Raw genomic sequence first — 23897 nt, 5'->3', positions numbered from 1 at the left:
AAAATGTTAAGGATGGAAAATGTCAGATTGATCTATTTTGATGTTTTGGTTGTTGTTATTGTTATTGCTATTATATCTATTTTAATGTTTTGGTTAGCTATTGAGCTGGCACCTTTCAGCAATATGAAAGTCGCTAACGTATATATTGCGATTTATCATTTCACATCCAGCTAACTAAGGAGAGTCGATTTTCTAAATTACACAAAAGATTTAGGTATTATTTAAAGTCCATAAGGCTCTTTCGGGAATTTCTTTTTAAATTCACTATTATAGTCGGAATCCTGTATTTTCTGTTTTTTGCTTTGGAGAGGTTTGTAACAAAAGTACTACAACTTTCACGCATCATCTTTCATTACGTCACTGCGTGTTAGAGACTGCAGTGCAGTGCAACTTGATTAAGGGAATTTCTGCTGTGTTAGGGATTTTGATTTATGCTGAGAATAAAAGGGCAACAGGGATGTTTTCCGTATCTTCAACAGGGATGTTTCAGCAGGGAATTTTCGGAATTTTTGATGTGCGTCATTGAACACTAGAAAAGAATGAAAAAATACTGAATCCCCCCTTTTTTTATTTTAATACAATTTATCTTTTTATTTTTTATCATTTTCTTGATAATTTAGATATTTTATAAATAATTCATTATTGATTAATTTCAGTACTTTATTTTCTCCTTTCAATAAAATTAATTAATTTTTAATGAAGATGATTTTACTTTTTCTGCATTTTATGATTAATGGCGAGTAATTTGGCATTATTTGTTAAGTTATTCACACTGTATTGATATTAGATACATGCATTTTTTATTTCTATTCGCTTCTCTACTCCTTGATTTTGTTCCTTTTACGCATCCTATTTTGATCAATTTTTTATCACTTACTCATGTGAGGTTTGATTTTTTCAAGTAACTTAATTGTGTTTAAAACTCTCAATTCACCAGGAAGTTATTGAAATCAACCCAATTTTAAATTACTGATTACCAAAGAAAAGCTCTCTCTTAAGACAATATTAATCAAACAATATGCATTTTGTTGTAAACGAATTGCATTAAAAAAGTTCCACTTCAAATTGTCTACTTTACTTTTTGATCATTGATTTGGTTGGTTGATTTATTCGATTACGGCAAAGCACTCGAGGGCTATCTGCCTAAGGGAAGATGCCCTCATCGACGACTTTCTAAGGGTAACTGACTCGTATGCACGTTATACGTATGAGGAAAACCAGGAAAACGCCCATTCAGAGAGGCCGTTCGCGGGATTCGAATTTCGGACTAAACTACCAGTGTTCAGCAAATTTAACGCTGGGCCGTTGGTGGGCGCCATTGACATTTGGTATACCAATATTTCATTCTAAACAACCATTAGTGGAAAAAAAAAAGAAGGAAGGAAGGAAAAGTGTTAGTCTTTGTCACTTTTTTTTAACTTATAAAAGTTATTGTGTGTAAAAATAAAATGTTTTTTAAATTATAAAGAAAAATGAAACAGTTTGTTTTGTTTCTTGATGTTTATTTTTATTTATTTATTATTTTATCTCTGAGACACATTATTAAGAATTAGAGTTAAATAAAGCTAAAGGACTTTGACATATTTAATTTTCTGCCTAAATTTTTCATTGCATCTTATGTTTTACTTAATGATATGAATTAACAATTTCTTATTTCTCATGAAATTTCGAAGCGTAATGTTGCGAGAGAATTCCAGACGTATAAAGGGAATTTCAGGTAAAAAAGGGAAATTTAGGTGACCGCAAAGGGACTTTAACTTTCGTATCCAACTGTGTACCTGCAGTGTAACCATCTTTAAGTGTTTAGGTGTTGTTTGCGTAAACTTGTTGTTTACTGTGTGATAATTAAATTCTTCAATTCAAGAATTTTTCATAAAACATAACAATGTAAGTTTCTGATTTTTTTTTTTTTTTTTTCATTTAGGATGGAACTTGCTGTACATATTAAAGAAGTGTCATGTTTGCTTACTTGACCGATGCCTGAGCTGTCAAAATGTTGCTTCAAAAAATAAAATCCACATATGTTTTTCTTAAGTTATTTTATTTCTTAAATATTAATTAAGCGTAATGATCAAATACATATCGTTATATGATAATAACATGAATGGAAATAAATCACAGTATTTTTTCTATAGATTTTAGTCAAATGACCTTCGAAAGTCGTTTAATGTTTTTAGCGAATCGAGATCTAAGCTAATTAATTCAAGACGTATTTAAATCCTTCTATTAAAAAAGATATCCATTGGCTATCGCAATCATGATCAAATTATTGAAATACTATGCAAAAGTATAAAATACTAAAATAAGCTACTGCATTTGTATTAAAAAATTACGTGTAGTTTATAATACCTTTATTTACTTGGTTTGAGTGCTGTTTGAGAAATCGTTGGATACTTTGTATTCGAGTAGTATTTAATATTGAAATTGCATGTTTTTATTCAGTATAAAAGTTTCCCTCTTGTCTTACTTCTGATATTTTTACCTCAATTTGTCATGTCACAATTTCACTAAATTGTGTTTATTGTCCGAACTGTAGTCTCAGCTACAATGTCATTTTAAGGTCTGATAGTAAAATACTGACTTTATAGTTGTTCTATTTATATTATTAGAATCTTTTTGGTATTATATATTTGCAGTAATAATATTTGCCATATGACTGTATGTTTAATATTAACCCTGAAATGTACTCTTATATTGTTATTATTAATCATCCGGCTTTATAATTACATATAAAAGTCATAAAAGATTTACAGAATGTATATAATAAATTCACCCCAAGAATTTTATAGATGTAGAACATGCATAACAAATGTAATTTTAGACACTTGTGTTTTTAAATTAAACTTTTCTGAATTAAGTCTTAGATTAATTTATAAACATAACTTACCTTGTAACTGTATTGGAGAAAATGTGCATTAAAACTGGAACATGATGTGAGGTAATAAAAATTAAAAATATTCTATTTTATGTTTAAAAAAAATTTATTATAACTTTTTATAGATGATCAACATATTTATAATATGTAAATTGTGTTTTAATTATTGTGTACCTTATTTTACATATTAAATTCATCACAGTTTAATTTATTGATATAAAAAAATTTTTCATCAGAATTTATTTTTTATAATATTTCATATTAGGTTTTATTTTTATGTTACATTATAATCGTGGTGTAAAAAAATAAACTATGAGTTTTTTACCTAAAAAAGTGAGAATTTTTTATTATTTTATTAAATAACATATTTTTAATTTTTCCTATATTAATTTATAAAATGGTTTTGACATATAGACGGTTATAAAAGTAATTAAGCCTTTGTTTAATGCAGTTTTTGCATGTAAATTAATGTAATAATTAATAATTAGAGTTAATTTAAATTGTACAATATTTTATTAATTATTAGCATAAATTACTTTGTAGCTCCTTGGCATTAGTAACTAAAAAAGTCATTTTAATCTGTAATAAAGTTACATACATATGCATTCTAATAAGCAAACAAAGAACTAATTTTGTTGTTATACCTTTTATATATAAGCATAAATAATCTATTAGAGTAAATATAAACATAAGATTTGTATTTATATCTGCAATTGGTTAATCTTTAGATTATGGTAACTTTATGATTTTTGGCGAAAATTTTGCAATCAACCCTGCTACAGCAATCTTATACTTTTTTTCGGCGCCATTTTGTCTTCACGAAGTAAAGACAGGTTTCTTTTTTTTTTATTTACTCAACATTTTTTTCCAACAATCTGCTAGCCGAATTACGCTTATGCTAGAAATTTTATGTAACAAAAGTGCTTAATCATGACAAATATTAACTGCAAAATTGGGAGAAAGTGCAGAATCGCGAACTCCTTGCCGCATTTTTCAGAATTGCACATACACGGTAACCATGTACACGTCGACCTATTTTTACTTAAAAAAACATCCCAGAATTGCACAAAAATGGCATTGCGCACACTCTTGACTTTATCCATGTACACTGCTTTTTTCTCATAAATTAGAAAAATTTGCACAAAAATGCAGGAAAATTTTGTGAATCTTTAAAGTCGGTAAAAAGGACATATATGAAATTACCTGATCACGAAAAAGTATATACCCTTTCCAAGGATGAACATTTGCACGTATAAAATAAATAAAATATCCAAAAACTTTTCCCTCTAAATTATCTATTATAAACGTCACCTGCGAATTTATAACGCAAACATTAAAAATGGTTGCAAATACTTAGTGTCAAATATTTAAATTATTTCCATGCACGTTTACTTCTACTGAAACGTATTCCAAAATGCTACAAACATATAATTCACAAAATAACTATCATTTAATTAAAATATAATTAAATTAAAAAACACTACTTAAAATATAAACACATACATTAAATTAATAAAAATTAGCTTAAAATCTTAATTACTTTAAATTAATTCATTGCTAATAAAAATTTTCCAATAATAGCATATTAATTTATTTATTCCTTATATTTAGAACAATGCCTAAAAGTAATATCCTCAAATGATTAAAAATACTAACTTACCTAATCTTCTACAGAATTTTGAGTGCATGGCGGATCACAAAATGTCCATTTTCACCAGATTTCTTGCACCGCCATTCAAACTTATCTGTAATATCCTTCCTTTCACACAATCTCATTTCATTCCAACATGTTGGACATTCATACTTATCCGCAATTAATCCTACACTCATACACCATTCAAGCAATTCTTTTGGATTATCAGATAAATGCAATAAAAATTTCGAATTCACTTTAGATAGGGCCATGGGATCCAAAAATTAAGCAACACTGTTTCACGCAACACAGAATGAAGCTAAATACAAAATGCTATAAAGTACTGCAGATATTTTTCCAAATTTCCCCCCTTTTCCGATTAAAGAGCTGTCATCCGTCCATAAATGTCACATGACATATCTCATGATCTCTCATTTCTCTCAGACAAAATAATCCTTAATTGGAACTGAGTACTTCTCACATTATTGCCAAAGTCCTAGGTAGTAACCTTTATCGCCTACCAAATTATCGCCAAACTGCCCGTTACCATATACCAAAGATTAGCCCTGCAATTTTCATAACTTTTTCAGTGTAGTTCATTACATAGTACAGTCAAAAGTCGTTAATCCGGACTCGTCGGGACTTCGGCGATTCTGGATTATAGATCATCAGTTTAAATCTGGTAAGATGGCATGCAGAAATTACAAAATTAAAAATATGAAACCGTAATTTATGAAATAAAGAACAATTATGATCTAAAGGGTATCAAAATTTACAAAAAGAAAAAGCTTACTATTTATTTGTTTACTTTATTAGACATTTCCTTCAATGTAAGTTGCTTCGTTTCATGTGATAATACTTTCTCTTTAATTCTATTAAACAGACATAATTTCTTGTTTAGTTACAAAGTTCCGCTGTTCAAGTCCTATAATTGCTGTGTTGAGAATACCGACTAATTTGTCAATCGAAATGTTTTCGTTTTCAATAACCTCTGGGTCACTTTCTTCACTATCCGAAGCGAATTATAATGACGAGGAACTTGATTTAAATCATATCAAAGACGGAGTATATCAAGATGAAATACTACACTTAGTACCGAATTATAAACCAAATAAAATAAAAACATCTGAAGATAAGGATAGTGCTGACAGATCAACTTGCAATCCGCAGCGTGAAATTGATAAACAGATTTCGGATTTCAAAACATGCTTTCGCTTTGTAGATACAAATTACATATTAGTAAATATATATCCGAAATTCTATTTGACATAATCTTTCTAATCTATCATAATCTAATAATGACGTTTCTGCCTCCCCCCCTCTGCCACAGAGCAGCGTGAAATTGATAAACAGATTTCGGATTTCAAAACATACTTTCGCTTTGTAGTAAATATATATCGGAAATTCTATTTGACATAATCGAAAGTTCAAGCTTACTTTTATAAAATTGCTCTAACAGTCTGCAAAAAATAATAAGCCGGATCCAATTTGAAGATTAAGGAACAACGCAATCTGCAACATTAACTGAATTAGATAACTTTAGCTTAGCGTATAACTCCGTTACACATTAAACGCGCATGCGCACAAACATATTCGCAGCTGTAAGGGTCTTATGCGCTCTCGTAAACGCCTGTGCGCATGCGTGAAAGCGACGCATGCGCAGAAAGTTTGTAGCTTTGAGGTCCGGATTATGGGTGTCCGAATTAACGACTTTTGACTGTATTTGCATTGCTATTTTTTAGAGTGCTTTAAATGGGAAGGGGGGGAATATTTTTATGCCTTTTCAACCCTAACTGGTTTCTCAATGTGTTGTATATAATTCCAAAAGTAAAAAATATTTTGGTTAATCTTTGGATTATAGTAACTTGGCGATTTTTTGGCAAACATTTGGCGACCAACCCTGCTACAACAAACTGCTAGTTTTTTTTTTTTTTTTTTTTTTTTTTTGGATGCCATTTTGTTTTCACGAAATAAAGGCTTTTTTTTTTTTTTTTTTTTTTTTTACTCGACATTTTCTTTCAACAATCTCCTAGGTGAATTATGCTTATGTTAGAATTTTTATGGAACAAAAGTCCTTAATTGTGACAAAGATTAGGTGCGAAATTGGGAGAAAGTGCAGAATCGCCCACTGCTTGCCGCATTTTTAAGAATTGCACATACACGGTATCCATGTACACGTCGACCTATTTTCACTCAAAAAAACATCCCAGAATTGCACAGAAATGTCATTGCGCACACTTTTGACTTTAACCACGTACACTGCTAAAGTCCTATCTAGTAACCTTTATCACCTTACCAAAATGTTGCCAAACTACCTGTTACCATATTCCAAAGATTAGCCAATATTTTTTAAGTGTCTGTTAAGGAAGATGTTGCTGTGCTTAAAATTTGAAACATATCCAGTTTCTTTCTCTCTGTGCATTCCTTCTCAAGAGCTGTTGTTTTCTATTGCTCATGTGGTGGTTATTAACTCAACTGCCTCGTTTTCAAAAAGAATTCCGCAGAAATGTGGAATGTGAATTATAAATTTCAATGTAATTCTGAACAAAGCAGTTTTTGCTTATTTTTCTTTTATTACGAGGCGTATTCGGAAACTAAGTACCGTTTTGAAAAAAAAAATAATAATAATAAAACAATTTTTTCAAATCCAATTTTATTTTTACATGAAAATACATGTCTTAAACTATTTTTCAACATAGTTTCTGCCAATGATCAAACACTTGTCATAGTGGGTGACCAGTTTTTGTATACCATCGTCAAAGAAACTTCCTGCCAGTTTCGATAACCACGACTCCACAGCATTTTTCGTGTCATCGTCAGATCCAAAGTGCTTGCCACCAAACTCGCGCTTCATGTGCAGGAACAAGTGATAGTCGGACGGCGGCAAGTCCGGGCTGTACGGCGGGTGATCGAACTGCTCCCAATGAAACTGTCGAATTAACGATTGAGTGACACCAGCAGTATGGGGCCGAGCATTGTCGTGGAGCAACATAATTCCTTTACTGAGCATTCCTCTTCATTTGTTTTGAATGGCATGCCTTAGTTTTGTCAAAGTCTCACAATATCGTGCCGCATTAATGGTTTCACGTCTGGGAAATAAATTCAGTAAGCAAAACACCTTTCCTATCCCAGAAGACAGTGCACATGATTTTTTGTGATGACATTGTCACTTTGAACTTTTGTTTTTTTGGAGAATGAGTGTATCTCCACTCCATCGATTGTTGTTTCGATTCTGGTGTGAAATGACACACCCAAGTTTCATCACCTGTCACAATTTGGTTTAAAATGTTTTCTCCCTCATCACTGTACCGCGTGAGAAATATCAGGGCACTACCAAGTCGCTTTGTTTTGTGAACATCAATGACCATTTTTGGAACCCATCGGGAACACAGTTTGCTATAATTCAAGCGGTCAGACACAATTTCAAACAAAACAGTACGTGAAATTTGTGGAAATGCCTCTGAAAGAGTTGTCATTGTGAAGCATCTGTTCTCATGAATTGCTTCTTCAACTTTCCTTACCAAATCATCGGTGACAACAGAAGGCCGACCACTTCGAGCCTCGGCGTAGACATTTGTTCGACGTGCATTAAACATTCTTACCCACTTTCTCACCATTCCATCACTTATCGCGTATTCACCGTAAACTTCTGTCACTTGACGATAAAATTCGGCCGGTTTAACATTCCTCACGTTCAAAAATTTAATCACGTCACGAATCTCACAGTCAGTGGGAGAACTAATTGTCTTAAACATTTTGAATGTGCACAGCAAACTGAAAACACAACATAGAGCAACCAAAATGGTGACAGTTGAAAATCAGTGAACAAGAAAGACTAGTGCGCATGCGCGGGACGCCTACCACAGTGCTGCGACGGCGTATAATGAAACGGTACTTAGTTTCCCAATACGCTATGCAATTCTAGCACCATTTCCTTTGCATCAGAAATTAGCTTCATATGAAGTAAAAGGTCTTCTACATTCTTCTTCTTCGATTGTCATACTAAGAACATTTGACTGAATATTCATATCACAGTTTGCATGAAACCTGACTTATTCTTTATGTAGCTTTCAAAGGAGTCTCATGCAGAGTTATAGCATACTTCATATGATGTATTTAAACCAGTTCATTACATTTATCTTAGAGAAGCTGGTGATTTAAAAAATATTTTATTACTTGAATAAAATGTTCAGTAACTTTGGTTGTATTTAAATCTTTGGCCTATGAATTTCTTAAACAATCATGAGGTATAAGCTGAAAATTATTTTCTAGTACTTTTTTGTTTCGCTGGCGCAAATGTCGCCAAGCAGACTTTATTGGCGACAACAAACAGTATAACACATAAAAAATGTTAACAAATGTTAGTTCTTAAGAATTTTTTATTTTGAAGGCATAAACATTTTAATATCGTTTAAAATTTTGTATAAAGACAATAAATTTGTAAAAAGACATTAATTTGAGAATTTACTATGTTTTTATTGTTGAACATCCTGATTCGCCGGTTCATATCACATGACCCCAAGTGATCTCATCTCACGTAAACTATGTTACAAAAATCTAATTCTCTGAGTAATTATCTACATTAATTTCAAGTTAAATCTTAATTTGGAATACAAGTTTAAATGAAAGAATTATTTCAATTTGTACAAATAGCTTACTCAGAAATTATGTAAAACCGCAGTGCTTTACTTCGCTAGTGCATTTTCATTAGAATTGATGAATTTAACCATTGACTTTGCCTTTTCTATACTTTTCCCTTCGAGTGAGCAGTGTCATTGCATCCTAATTGACTTAATCACTGTGAATGGTCTTAAGGCATAAAATTGATCTATCTGGCAAAAATTCTATGTAATTGTATGCCAGTATTGAAAGAAACTATTAATCTGATAAGAAATAGCTGTGACTTGTTTTGAAAATTAGGCATTAAAGGTTATCTGCGGGGATGTTCCGTTTGGCATCAGTTGCACCATTATTGGCGACTTTATCGCCTGCGCCGGCAAAACGGAAAAGTACCTATTTTCTTATTCATTTTTTATTTCTGCCATATTTTATGCGTGAGTTAAAGAATTAGAAATTTTATGTTTAAATTTATTTTTATTTTTTTTAAATTGAGAATAAATAAATTTTCACTTATATGTGGTATCAAAGATGTATCAATAATTTCTATTAAAAGTATAGTTTCATCTGTTGTACAAGCACATACACAGATTATTGGTTGATTGCTTGTACAGTCAAAAGTCGTTAATCCGGACTCGTCGGGACTTCGGCGATTCCGGATTATCGATTTTTCCGGATTATAGATCATGAGTTTAAATCTCGTAAGATGGCATGCAGAAATTCTAAAATTAAAAATATGAAACTGTAATTTATGAAATACAGAACAATTATGATCTAAAGGGTATCAAAATTTACAGAAAAAAAAAGCTTAATATTTATTTGTTTACTTTATTAAACATTTCTCTCAATGTAAGTTGTTTAAGTTGCTTCATTTTATGTGATAATACTTTCTCTTTAATTCTATAAAAAGACATAATTTCTTGTTCAGTTACAAAGTTCCGCTGTTCAAGTCCCGTTAATTGCTGTGCCGAGAATACCGACTAACTTGTCAATCGAAATTTTTTCGTTTTCACTAACCTCTCTGTCACATTCTTTATGTCTTTATCCATTTTTTGCAGCAATTCCACTTTTTGTTTGTTGGACATCGAAACATACTTTCGTTTTGTAGATCTTTTGGAAGTTCCAGCATCGGAAATTCTATTTGACATAATCGAAAGTTCAAGTTTACTTTTATAAAATTGCTCTTACAGTCTGCAAAAAATAATAAGCGGGATCCAATTCGAAGATTAAGGAACAACGCAATCATTAACATTAACTGAAATAGATAATTAGATAATTTTAGCTTACACCGTTCGTTATACATTAAACGCGCAGGCGAAAACGTATTCTGCACTTGCGCACACTCATATGCGCAGTAGTCAAAGCTTTACGAGTACGCGTAAAACGCTTGTGCGCATGTGCCAATGCGGCGCATGCGCAGAAAGGTTTTAGCTTTGAGGTCCGGATTATAGTGTCCGAATTAACGACTTTTGACTGTATTAGACCAATGATCTACTCCCATACTGTTTGATGAACTAAAAGATTACTGTATTACTGTATGTGTATCTGTAATCATTCTTCATATATGTCTTTTAATAATTTAACATTATTAATAATGACAATAGCATTATTAAATGGTGATTGCCACTATTATAAAAAATCAGCATTTAATAATTTAAGTCATGAATTAACGGCTGTATACGTTATGAAATGGTGCATTTACAGCATAAAGAAATTTAGCTTTTTCATAATCTAATTTTTAGGTTTTTGAAAAAATGCTGTTCTTACAACATGTTTTTATATAGATCACATTTTGAATCGGTGCACTCATCATCAGATTTACACTTGAGACTAGACAAAGGTGACATATTTTCTTGCAGTTTAGTAACATAGCTTGTATAAAATATTTTAAGTAATTTTACTGCTTTAAGATGCTTTTTTTTAGTAATTAAAATCTCTTAAAGGCATTACAATCTTAAGCTTTGATTTTATTTCATATCTCATCGTTAAAAAAATGGGAGAGTATCTGATTTTAATCAATATTTTTTTAATCTGCTGATTAAAATTGTTGATACCCTTGTTATGATTAATAATTTTCAATTATAAAGTTAATGTTTTCCATATAATCTGGCACCTGCATTAGCATAGCTGTCAGACTCCCAGTCTTTCAGCATATCTCCTGGTCTCATGGCAAATCACCCTATCTTCCAAATTTAATTTTTAGACTTGAAGAAAATGTGTCTCAGCCATAAAGGAAATTTAATGAATCACTGAAACTTAATTTTAGCGACTTCAGCTTCTGTATTCCTACTGATTATCTGTATAATTTTTCTAATTAAATTTTGAATTATCTTAATCTGTTGTAGACACAGAACTTTTTGTGAAAATTCAGCCAATAATCAACAAAGTAAAATTAAATACAGTCAGTTCAATTTGTATTTTATTTTTTTACATCAATAAATAATGCATTATTATGTTTATTCACACAGTAGTAGAAACATTGATTTTTAATTTTATTTTCATTGTATTTAAAAGAAGTGGTACTAAAGAAAAGTGTTTCTTCCCTACTGAGGATATCCTCAGTGTAAGAATGTAAGAAAATTACAAAATTAAGTTAGCCAAATGAGCGAAGAGCTTAAAGAAGAAACTTGCTTCTTTTTTTTTTTTTTTTTTTTTTTCTTTTTTAAATTTTTGGCATAAATTGCATGTTAAAAATGTGCAAAAACCACATTTTTGCACACATTTTAGATTTAAAGTTCGAAACGTAGACAAAAAATTTAGATATTAATATGGCACCATGTTTGGCGAGAAATTTGCCGCCAACCAAGGGTGTGTATAAGAGTAGTTCCTTTCTTTTATGTAACTGAACAACAATTTCAACAAAAAAAATTTGACCTCAAAAACTATATTTTAATAATTAGCAAGTCTTCAAAATGGGTTCTGAATTCAGAATGCATATCTGCATTTCTCTGGGAAACAAACACTGTGGGGGAGGTTGAGACTTTTAAGGAAAGAAGATCCCCTTCTTAGTGTCAAAAGTTTTTTTATATGGGCAAAGAATTTGTGAGTATGGGTAAATTTTATCTGCAGAGAATCATGGACAAAAATACTTATACATCTCCATCAAATTTTCCTTCACTATTCTTATACTGTTTTTAAGATTCTTTCTATTCTCATTAGTGGTGGTTTAATCATTTTACATGTTTTCATGGGTGTGCTGGAAAATGAATGGTCTTAATTTTTACCATGTCTTGAACTAGTACATTATAGTGCATGTTTAATTAGCTTATTCAGCTAAATTCAGTACCTTGAATTCAGTTAGCTTTCCTTGAAAATCTCAATCTTCATCAGAGAGTGTGTTTCCCAATAGAATCAATTTTTAAGACTTACTTGTTATTAAATAAAATTTTAGAAGTCAAAAGAATTTTCTGCTGAAATTTTGGTGCAGTTACGTCAACAAATTGGAGTTCTTTTATTTAGGTCTCCAGTGCACTCCAGCTAGAATTAGGATTTATATAAAAAACTGAGAAGAATTGAGCCCTGGTGGGCTGTGACACAATTTAGCTGAACAGAACTAAGTAAATAGCTATTGTTTGTTTTGTCTTAATTTGGTAATTTAGTCCAATCCTAAAAATACAGAAATGTATTATTTGTTTTATTTGCAGGATAATATTTTATAATATATCTGCAACTATTTTATTTTAGATATTATATTTAGGTTATAAGTGATTTTTTAACATGTTCCATCTTATGCAGGCCCACCAGCGGCCGAGCGGTAAAGTCGCTGAACACTGGTAGTTCGGTCCAAGGTTCGAATCCCGCGAACGGGCTGGCTGCATGGGTGTTTTCGTGGTTTTCCCCATGTGTAACGGGTATACGAGCCAGTTTCCCTTAGAAAGTCCTCCACGAAGGCATCCCTCCTCTTAGGCAGATAGCCCTCGAGGCTTTGCCATAATCACACACACACACGCCATCTTATGCAAAACTGTCATTTATAATTGAATTATGTTTAATCTGAAATGGTTTAATGTTCTCTCTCTCTCTTTTTTTTTTTTTTTTTTTTTAATGGAGAATAATATGGAACCATATTGGTACCTGTTTATCTTTAAAATGGCAGAAATTAAAGGTATAAAAATATAATTAAAGTATTTCCTGTTTCATTCTGACAATTATTATTATTATCATAATCATTGTCAAAAAATAGAAAGAGCAAAGTGATATTTTATTTTCTCAGGACTGAAACATGGATGACATCCAATTGGTAAAATTGTTTCAATATATGAATGCAGTTTTACTGACAAAAGCAGAAAAACATTTTCTAAAATTTCCTTTTTGTCTAACTATGGCCCCAGATAGTTATATATTTTTTAATAAATGAGTAGTCACTATCCTAAAGTCTAATTGGGGTGATCCACGGTTTGGAAATGGATTCTGAATCAGTCGAGATCCGTGCACTAACCTAGTGCTTCGCATTAGAGAGTAAAGAATATCTATGTTACAAAAATATACTTTTATTTATGTAGCGAAAACATGCAGCAACATTCTTAACGAAAGCTCATTCTCCTATAACATACATTTTCTACACTCAGGTTGCGTATACGCATTGACAATTACCAAAGGAGCTTGGCAGATACTGCCATCTGTTGGATAAACTATTTGCTACATATTCCTCCCACCTGAATTTACTGGGAGGTAAATTGACACATCTGTTAAGTATAATATGCATAATAGTACAGTATATAATATTGAAGTATAAAATTATGCCTACCAAGATGTTCTAATTAAATTGAAATACAAATTACCTGGAGATGCAACATTCCATAATTTTCTAGACATGCTAACAGATAATACTTAGGGATACTCCTTTCTGCGAATGCGGAGAGGAAGGCGACTCGGACCATTATTACTTCCATTGTGTACATACAAGAACCTGGCACTTGAAGAAACCAGCGGACTGTGCCTGGGCAAAGTGGACGACTAACACACTCAAAAACAGAATAGCCCTTGATAAAATAGAGAAAATCTCAGGACACTGCCTAAGCAGAAACAACCGTGGATAATATTATAATGTTTCAAAAGTTCAGAACTTAAAGCAGATAACCAGAATAATGCTTAGTGCCTTGCAGTTAACAATATGTAAAAACTGTTATTAGTTTATAATATTCAACCTTGTTACTCTGGAGTCTTCCCCTCCGTGATGGTATATAATTCCATTTGGTTCATGTCCATGGTCGGAAGCCATCATAGCAGTGCACTCACTCACTCACTCACTAATCCTAGAAAAATAAAAAATAAATCAAATTATTACAAAGTATTCAAATAAGTACAAAACATTTCACAGACGTATCACTGGTTTCACAGTTCTACCACTGCTGGTAGTCACAGGAATATTTTCAGTCATATCCTTTTGGACTGGATTATCCAGCTCAAGTCTGTACTGTCTTTGTACTGGTCTTAAAAACTCAGAAGTCTCTGTTTTTATGAGAGCAAGTCTTATTTGTCCATCACGACCAGGTATCAGCTTTATGACATGTGCCAGGTTCCAAAAAGCATGTTTCTTGTTATCTTCCAGTAGAAAAATTTCACCCACCTGTTGAGGTTTAGCTAGAGAGTCTTTAATGGACTGTTGACGTAACTGTCCTAGATATTCCACACGGAATCTTGCTCTAAGTTGTTCTCTCACCTTTTGTAGATACTTAGCTCCCTCAATTTCCGAAACTGACAAAATTTTGGAGGTTTCATTTATAATTCTTCGTAATTTAAAGTAAAACCTAAGAATCCAACCTAGCATGCATACAATTTTCTTTATGGATGAAAAGTACCTGTAATACCAATTGTCAGGTTTAGAATCTTTGTTAAGAATTGTTAGTACTGATTTACGCCTTTCCGAATTTATGATCTCTTCGTCCGGCAAATCGGTGCCTCTTGACCATGACGATTCTGGTTCTAACAGCCATGATGGGCCCTCCCACCATTTCGACAGCAAAAACTGTTTAACTGAACAGCCTCTAGAAGGGAGATCGGCTGCATTCAGCTCCGAAGGGATGTGATGCCAATCTTCTATCTTTGAAAGTGTTCTGATTTCTTGAACAAGATTCCAAACAAAAGTTTCCCATCGTACGTCTCGCTGAATCCAGCACAAAGCAGTTGTTGAGTCAGTCCAGAAGAATGTTCTTATATGTGGCATGTTCAAATCTGAAAAAAAGACCACATGTCCCAAGCGTGCTCTGATTAAGCAGGTTAATAATTCCAAACGAGGGATGGATGTACTCTTTAAAGGCGCAACTCCAGTGTGTGCTTTCACAAAACTTAGATAAACCTTATTTTCGGTCTTCACTCTTAAGAAAATACAGGTAGCATATGCATGCTTGCTGGCATCGCTGAAAATATGAAGACTCACATCTTCGTTAACTGATATGTCAATATTAAGCCATCTAGGAATTTTGACATCGGACAGCAGTTCCAGTTCTTTTACCCATTTCATGGACTTTTTATCTAAATGTTCAGGCAATTTTTGATCCCAATTTAATCATAATTTCCAGCACTCTTGCAATATCAATTTTTGGAACAGGGTAATGGGAAAAAGGAAGCCTACTGGGTCAAATAACTTATGCGTGCAAGAAGGGAGTGTTCGTTTACTTGTGATAATCTCCTCTTTCTTTAGTGACTCAATTTACTGGAAAGAGTATCATCCTTCAAATCCCAGTTTAACCCTAAAATGCAAACGGATGTATCTAATTTAGAGTTGGGAATTATTTTGGTTTCACAGTTCGACTGCCATCCTTTAAGATTAAACTTTCCCAGTGAGAATAACATTCTCGATTCTAGTACAAATCTATTCAATTCTTCAACATTCTTAAAACTAGTCAGGCAATTATCAACATAGAAGGACTTCTTCGAAATATTGGCTGTAGTTGCAAACTGATCTGGGGCACAATTTAAATGATAGTTCAACGTAGCGGCTAACAAAAATGGACTACAGATAAGCCCCAAAACCATGCGACAATGTCTATAAATTTTTGTATTCTCTCCTTCTGCACCTTTCCAAAAGAAACGTAAATAATCTCTATCCTTCTCTCTTATACTAATCTGCAAGAAGGCTTTCTCAGTGTCTGAAATTATTGCAATAGGATATTTCTGAAAACGATCCAACAATGTTGGAATTATTTCTATTAGGTTAGGACCTTTCTCAAGACAGTTATTTAAGGAAGGTTCTCCTTTGGCGTGTGCGCCGAAGCATCAAAAACTGGCCTTACTCGCATAGTTTTGGTAGATTTTTTTAAAAACAGGCCTATGAGGCAAATAGTGCTCTCTGTCTACTTCGCCTTCTGTTACCTCTTCAATAATTCGTTCCTTCAACCAAGTATCAAATACTTCCTGATAAACTTTAATTTGGTTCGAATCTAATAATTTCCTTCACGTATTAGTCAGCCGTTTTTCTGCCAACGTTTTATTACTAGACAAGCGAGAGGGGTCCAGTACCCAAGGTAATGTAGTTTTACTTCTCCTATCTGGATCCACATTCAAATTTTCCTCAAAATACTCCATGGTCTCCTCATGAATTTCCGCTTTCTTTTTAGACTCAACTGGGTCATTTATACCAATAACGTCTAACTTCCACAAGTTTTCTGCTGATCTTTGTTTTAGCAATAAAGAAACACATGCAAGAGAATCATTTATACCCGAGGATTCCTTCACTGGAATTTTACCCATTAAAATCCATCCCAAACGTGCTTCCATCAGGACCAGACCACTTTGTAAACATTTAATATTTCCAGTGAATAATTTTCCAGCAATATCAGAACCTATCAACAATTTAATGTCACTTTTGCTTTCAGGAGCATTACCCTCTACATCTGACACCTGAATATTTAATTTACAAAGTTCTTTCAACCAAGGACCTTTAGGTATTTTCTTTACATCAGAACAGATAACAGATTCACTTAAACAATGCACACTACATACATATTTATTATCAAGACTACTCAAATGAACTGCATATTTAGAACGCAATTTTTCTTTTGTTGCTACTCCTCCAAATAATTTATGAACTAATTTCACTTCACCAACACTTACATTTTAAAGAATCTGTAACATCTTTCATTAAATAATGCAACCAGAATCAATAATTCCTCTGACTATCCTTTCCCTGGTGCCATTTTTTACCCTTACTATTAATGTTTGTCATAACACATCATAGCTGGATCTGCTAGCCAAAACATTAACCTCATTTTTTGCCATGGACTCTACTTGTTTAGTCTCTTTCAATTGAGAAAGAACGTGTTGAAACATTACTGCCAAATGCCTTATCTGGCAGATTAAACACTTAAACTTAGACTTACAGTTACGAGAGATGTGATTTTTTTCAAGCACAATAGATATACACCCTTCTTAAATATTAAATCGTTTTTATCCTGATATGTAAGATTTTAATATGTAACATTTTCTGTAGAATGTGGTTTATCACAAAATAAACAAGATTCTTCGACTTTCTTAATAGGAGCATTTTCTTTAAATTTGTCTCCTGTATACAAATCATTACAAGTAGGAATATTAGATTCATCGTTAATGCAACTTTTAGATTTTCTACTTTTGTCCCCCCCCCCCAAAAAAAAGCCTCTAATTTAATTCTCTCTTCGGATATCACTTCATTTTTCAAAAACAGAAGGATAGATTCAAGATCACTCTTACCTTGTTGTGATAAGCTCTCCCTTTCCCTCTCCCACATGCGTAAGATGTCGGGGGCACGCAAGATTCAACTAACGGAAAAATAACACTAGCATATTTATCTTCAGTCACATGGAGAGATTCCAGAGCACATAGTTCAGTTTCCAAACTGTCGTACAATGATGATAGCATAAAGTCCTTTTTGGTTGCATTATTATTTATCAACACAAGATTCAATAAATCCTGAACGTACACTTGTATAAGAATATCTTCACGTCCAAAACGATTTCTTAAATGTTCGATGACTTTCGGATAATTTTCTTTTGTTGTCGTTAAGCTCTGCACTATTTCCCGTGCTTTCGATTTGGCAGCTGTAGCCTGGATCAGATATATGTATTTCAAATGATCATCTAAGACTGGATCTTCGTGTATCTTACTAAAAGTATTCCAGAAATTCAACCATTGTCGTGGATCACCTGTATATTCAATCAAATTTATTTTCGGAAGCTTCAAATTCGTTGCCATTGTTCTTGAATCAATAGTTCTGGTTTCATTTACAGATGCACGAGTCAGCAAATTTTCCTCTATTTTCAAAGTGACTTGCTTCACTTTCATCCTGGCTGCTATTAATTTCTCCTTGTAAGTTTCACATGACTCAAATTGTTTAGTATATTCTTCTTGCGAGACTTCTTTCAATTTCAATAGGAGATCCAATATTTCTTCATCCAACTATTGTAGTTGAATTTCCAGGGACGATAACAGAACATCACTGTTCAATTCTGACTTATTCAAATGTCCATATAAGCTATTATATGCTTTCGTGAAGGCTGCACGCAGTGGTACTCTTTTTAATTTTCTTTCAAATTTTCATCCATTTCTGCTGTTAAATCATCAAAAGTGTCCTTTACCTTACTAATGCATCCTGTCGCGGACGCCACTTTTTATTGTGGTGATCCACGGTTTGGAAATGGATTCTGAATCAGTCGAGATTAATGCACTAACCTAGTACTTCGCATTAGAGAGTAAAGAACATCTATGTTACAAAAATATACTTTTATTTACGTAGCGAAAATGCGCAGCAACATTCTTAACGAAAGCCCATTCTCCTATAACATACTTTTTCTTACACTCAGGTTGTGCATGCGCATTGACAATTACCAAAGGAGCTTGGCAGATACTGCCATCTATTGGATAAACTATTTGCTACACTAATTATATCTGTAATGTAGTTGTTCAAATTCTTATATAGTGTAATTGTTAATTTTTTACTCTCAGGTCAACGGATGCTGCCCCACCTGCTGAAGGTCAGACAGGAGCTCCAGAGGGCGAGGAGCCCAGACAACCAAATCCACAGCATCAAGCAGCCTCTAGAAGGATACAACAGACTCAAGCCCAAGTTAATGAGGTACGATTATAGATTCATTTTTGCATTTTATCTTTTTATTTGCAAGTGACTCTACTATGACTTTTTTTTTCATTTAGCATGTTTTAAATAAAGTTTCTGTAACTAAAGGAATTGAAGCCATTTTCATTATTTCATGCTATGCATGCTATATCATGAAAGTATCACTTAAAATGAATTTGAATTATATGTATTATTATAAAATATGCGGCCATGTTATAAGGGAATGTATTAATCTTTCAAATGATATCTTCAAAGATAATGTAAAAGTAATGAAAGTAGACTCCAGTAGTTAAAACTAATTAGAGGGAAATAAATTTCATTATCAAAATAGTTTATTACTTTGTAGAACCGTCTTAATTATATTCCAGAATGAGTTTCAGTGTCATTAATTTTTTTTTTTTTTTTTTTTTTTTTTTTTTTTTGTATCTATTTCTAAGCTAAAATGAGTTTTGGAAATGATTTAAGTATTTTTGTATTTATTATGTTTTATTTGAAAATTGTTCCTTCTACTTTTGCTTTCTTTTCAGCGATTCAGCAAATGAATCTGTATTCATCAAATATCTGTTAACCTTCCAGCATGCACATATGCACAAAATTGACACATATCGAAGCTGAGACGTCTGAAGGTCATTTCTATTCCTTCTTCCTACCCTTCCCCACATCATGGAATGTGGCAACAGGAAGTCGTTTGACTTTTTTTTTAACTGGGCTTTTGTGCTACGTGGCAGCTTTTTCATAAAAGTTACAACACGCGCGTGGTCGTGTTTTAAAATTCGGAAAATATTTTTTTGTGTTATTAATTGCCATGTATTATTTTAATTTGAATACATTTGGCTCTGTAAATTTTATATCGGTTTTCATGGCAAACAAATATGTGCAACAAGCTGATTTTGCTCGGATTCTTCAAGAATTATCTGATGAAGAAAAGGAAGACAAGGAAACCTTTGAATAGGAGAACAATAGCGATTTTCATTCCTTATTCCCTCCCTCCCCTTTTTTTTTTTTTTTTTTTTTTTTTTTAGAAATAAATAATACTTGTCTTTGATGAATATTAAAATTAGCTTTGATTGTAAAGTATAATTATTAAATAATAAATTTAAAATTTTCTATAATGAAATACATCATTGCATTTCCATCTCACTAACATAAGAACTTAAAAATAATTTACTTATATTTGAATGTGATATCATTTGTATTTTGAAATAATAAGATTAATATTTTATTTCTTAAAAAAAGTATTATCAATATTCACTCATTTCTGTCGTTTTTCGTGCCAAAAACGGTAAAATAACGGATGTCGTAAAAAATACGACGTGCGCGTGCTGGAAGGTTATTTTACTAGTCACTTGTCTGAATTAAGTCTGAAGCTTTAAGCCATTGCATTAGAAGAGTGACTGAATTTGCTGTGATCTATTTCATGTAGTTGGATGAACTGCCTACAAAGATTCTGATAATTTTTCTTATGTGTAAAACAAATATGAACAAGATTCCCTCGTAAAATCTTCCATAAAGCTTTTCTGTAGTTAATTAATTATGCTGCTATTAGAAGTAATATAAGTGCATCCATGTAATTATACCAAAACCATCATCAACTAAACCAGTCCAATTCTAAATATTTCATATAGCATTTTTAGATATTGGTGATTCCATATTAGAGGAGAGTGGGTTTCCTTGTGTAATATTTATGTCTATCTGTTGCAGTTTTGATAAATGTGAAACTAATTTAAATGTTTGTTTCTCTTTTGTGTAATCATTTACATGATAAACTTAGCTGCACATGCTGTGTCACTTATATATTCTTAAATTTGTTATTTATTCAGTATATTATTGTATTCTGAAATAAATTTGTTCATTTATATCATACAAAAATTATTGGTATGCATCCCTTTCAAAAAGTTGGTGACGAATTTTTTTCCCAACCTTGTATGGAGCAACAGCCATTTTGAAAAGGAGACACACTAAAAGTTCATAAAACAGTAATGAATCAGTAATAATAATAATCAGTATTAATAGTAATAGCATACATAATAAATCAGTTACTTTTTTCCAGAAAATGTCGTAATTTTTTTTGGCGCTGTTATTTCTCCATGTGCACAGGGATCTGTTTTTACTTTAAAAAATTCAGAGAATGACACAAATTTGGCATTACACATACTGTTCTTTCCATGTATACATTGAGCTGTTTTAAAATAGTTAGATAATTGCATAAATTCAGCATCATGCACCAGTTTCAATTCATAAAATTTGCTAAGAAGTAATGAAATACCAATTTATTCTTTAACAAATGAATTTCTAATGCATTCTTTAGCAAAATTTATTTCTGAAGAAACATAATGCCTTTTTTTTTTTTTTTTGTCATCAGTTGGAAAATTTGACAGATCTATTATGATTCCTCCTAAGGGGAAAAAATTTACTCTAAAAAAAACAATTACTAATCAGAAAAATGGCCATGAAATTTGAAGTCTGTGAATGCAAAAGCATGAAAAAGTCTGTGCTCATCTCTGTAAATATGTGTTGCCACATAAATACATTTTGGTGACATTGTGGGTTGCCTATATTGATGACATGATTCATTGCCTCTATATTTTTCATAAGCTGTTGATGATCAGAAAAAAACCAAATAATCTCATTATTTTAATTCTAGGTAGGATATGCTATGCCTTTGTAAACTTTTTTTTTTTTTTTTTTTTTTTACGTAGGTTGTGGATATTATGCGAACAAATGTCGAAAAGGTTTTGGAGAGAGATCAGAAACTGTCAGAACTGGATGACAGAGCAGGTAAACTATTCAAATTGTATTATAAAGCAATGTATCAAGAATGGGATTTTATGAAATATAACAACTGAAGGAAGAGTTGCCAGGTTTTTAAAATGAGCATAAAAATTTTCTATTTTTCTTTCATTATATTATCAATTAATGAACCAATTTGAGATAGTTATAGTATAGTCATAAAAATAAAAAGGAGTAAATTTTACATATGTGATTTTATATGTAATTTTGTTTTTGGATACATATAGAATACAAATTCAAAATTTCCATCTTAAAACTTTTTTATTTACAAAAAATATTAAATTTTATGGCAGGTAGATAGCATTAAGGGACTTTTTTAGTCTTGTGGATGATAACAAAGTGCCTTTTTCGTAGAAGAGCAGAGATTCAAAAAACAAAAAGAGAAGTGAATCTGCAACAAGATTTTTGGCTAATAAAACTTATCTTCCCTCTGGCAATAATATGTCAAAGTGAGCATTATGTTTCTAATTTATTTGCTGTGCACTGAAGGAGTGAATAGGAAGGCAAAACAAATCTCAAACCCTGCTTTATATTATGATATTAAGTCACCAGAGAAGCATAAAACAAGAAATTACAACTTTTTCCAGAGAGTGTAGCAATAGTATTGAAGGTGGGCTACTTTTCCATGGGCCACCCTGTAGCTTATTGAAATATTTGATGCCTCCAGTTTTGATTGGTATTCATTTTTAGAAATATCAGTAAGAAATTTGTAATTTAAAATTCAGTAAAAAAAGAATTAAGCTAGAAAAAACAAGATCCTCACATAAGAAAAGCATTCCCTGATGCTCTCACAGTATTGTAAAAACAATAAAAAAACTATTAAAACCTGTGCAAATTAATATATACAAAAGTAGTTGTTAAAAATCGATATAAAGATTTGCAAATTAATACATTCTTTTAGAATCAATTGCAAAATCGAAAGTAAAGTTTTACGCAAAATCAAAAGTAAAGCTTTTAAATACAAATTTATTCATTCTTTTATATTAATATGTTAAATCAAAAGTAGTGATTTATATACAATTTTAGGTTCATGCTAGGAAGAAAATTAAAATTAACTTACTTGTTCACAAAATTTGAAATGAAATGGTTGGAACTGTAAATGTAATCAGTGGTGGAATTCCAATAATTCATCCCTTTAATTAAATTTTTGTTCTTTGGAGATAAAATGCAGAAAGAAGACATCAACAAAACTAATTTTGGCAAATCACTATCTTTATTTTTACACATTTCAAATCATCTCTTTAGCAGGCAAATTACTTTTTCAATCATCATTGAATACAATAAATTTTTATATGCACAGGTCGAAAGATATGACGTCATTTCAAACAGGAGAGCATAAGCAGTGTGGAGATGTTTGCATGGCAAAAGTCAAAAGTAGTGATTTATATACAATTTTAGGTTTCTGTAAATGTAATCAGTGGTGGAATTCCAATAATTCATCCCTTTGATTAAATTTTTGTTCTTTGGAGATAATACATGAAAAATCATTTCTAATAATAAATTATAATATATATGTAATATTTTAATTGCGTAGAAGACACTGGTATTTTTATCAGTTTGCAGTCATCATGGCTGAGTGAAAAATGCAGGAAGAAGACATCAACAAAACTAATTTTGGCAAATCACCATCTTTATTTTTACACATTTCAAATCATCTCTTTAGCAGGCAAATTACTTTTTCAATCATCATTGAATACAATAAATTTTTATATGCACAGGTCGAAAGATATGACGTCGTTTCAAACAGGAGAGCATAAGCAGTGTGGAGATGTTTGCATGGCAGAAGTCAGAAAAAAAAGGAAGACGTCATTGTTTGCGACCAGTATTTATACTATGTAGGTGCGCATGTGAAGCAAGCTGCGATTGTCAATTTTAGTTACCCCTTTTGAGCAGTGACATGCAGCTTGGAAAGATCTCGAATTTGGGAGAAA

The 23897-nt window shown here is 31.9% G+C and overlaps 1 protein-coding gene across 2 annotated transcripts in view; it reads left to right on the top strand.

Moving 5' to 3' along the window:
* The first annotated feature begins 1752 nt into the window (after positions 1-1752).
* LOC118201500 (vesicle-associated membrane protein 1-like) overlaps positions 1753-23897 on the top strand; it is a 34652-nt gene continuing 12507 nt past the window's right edge. For both annotated transcript variants that reach the window (XM_085819845.1, XM_085819844.1), the window contains exons 1-3: positions 1753-1887; positions 19047-19176; positions 21876-21954. In XM_085819845.1, coding sequence (XP_085675971.1) covers positions 1886-1887; positions 19047-19176; positions 21876-21954 — 211 coding nt within the window. In that variant the 5' untranslated portion in view covers positions 1753-1885. The remainder of the gene's footprint in view (positions 1888-19046; positions 19177-21875; positions 21955-23897) is intronic.

The sequence above is a fragment of the Stegodyphus dumicola genome, chromosome 7, assembly GCF_044657685.1.
Source record: "Stegodyphus dumicola isolate Sdum_Otavi_A_Nest chromosome 7, ASM4465768v1".
Classification (NCBI taxonomy): Eukaryota; Metazoa; Arthropoda; class Arachnida; order Araneae; family Eresidae; genus Stegodyphus; species Stegodyphus dumicola.
This window is presented reverse-complemented; position numbering and strand designations above follow the sequence as displayed.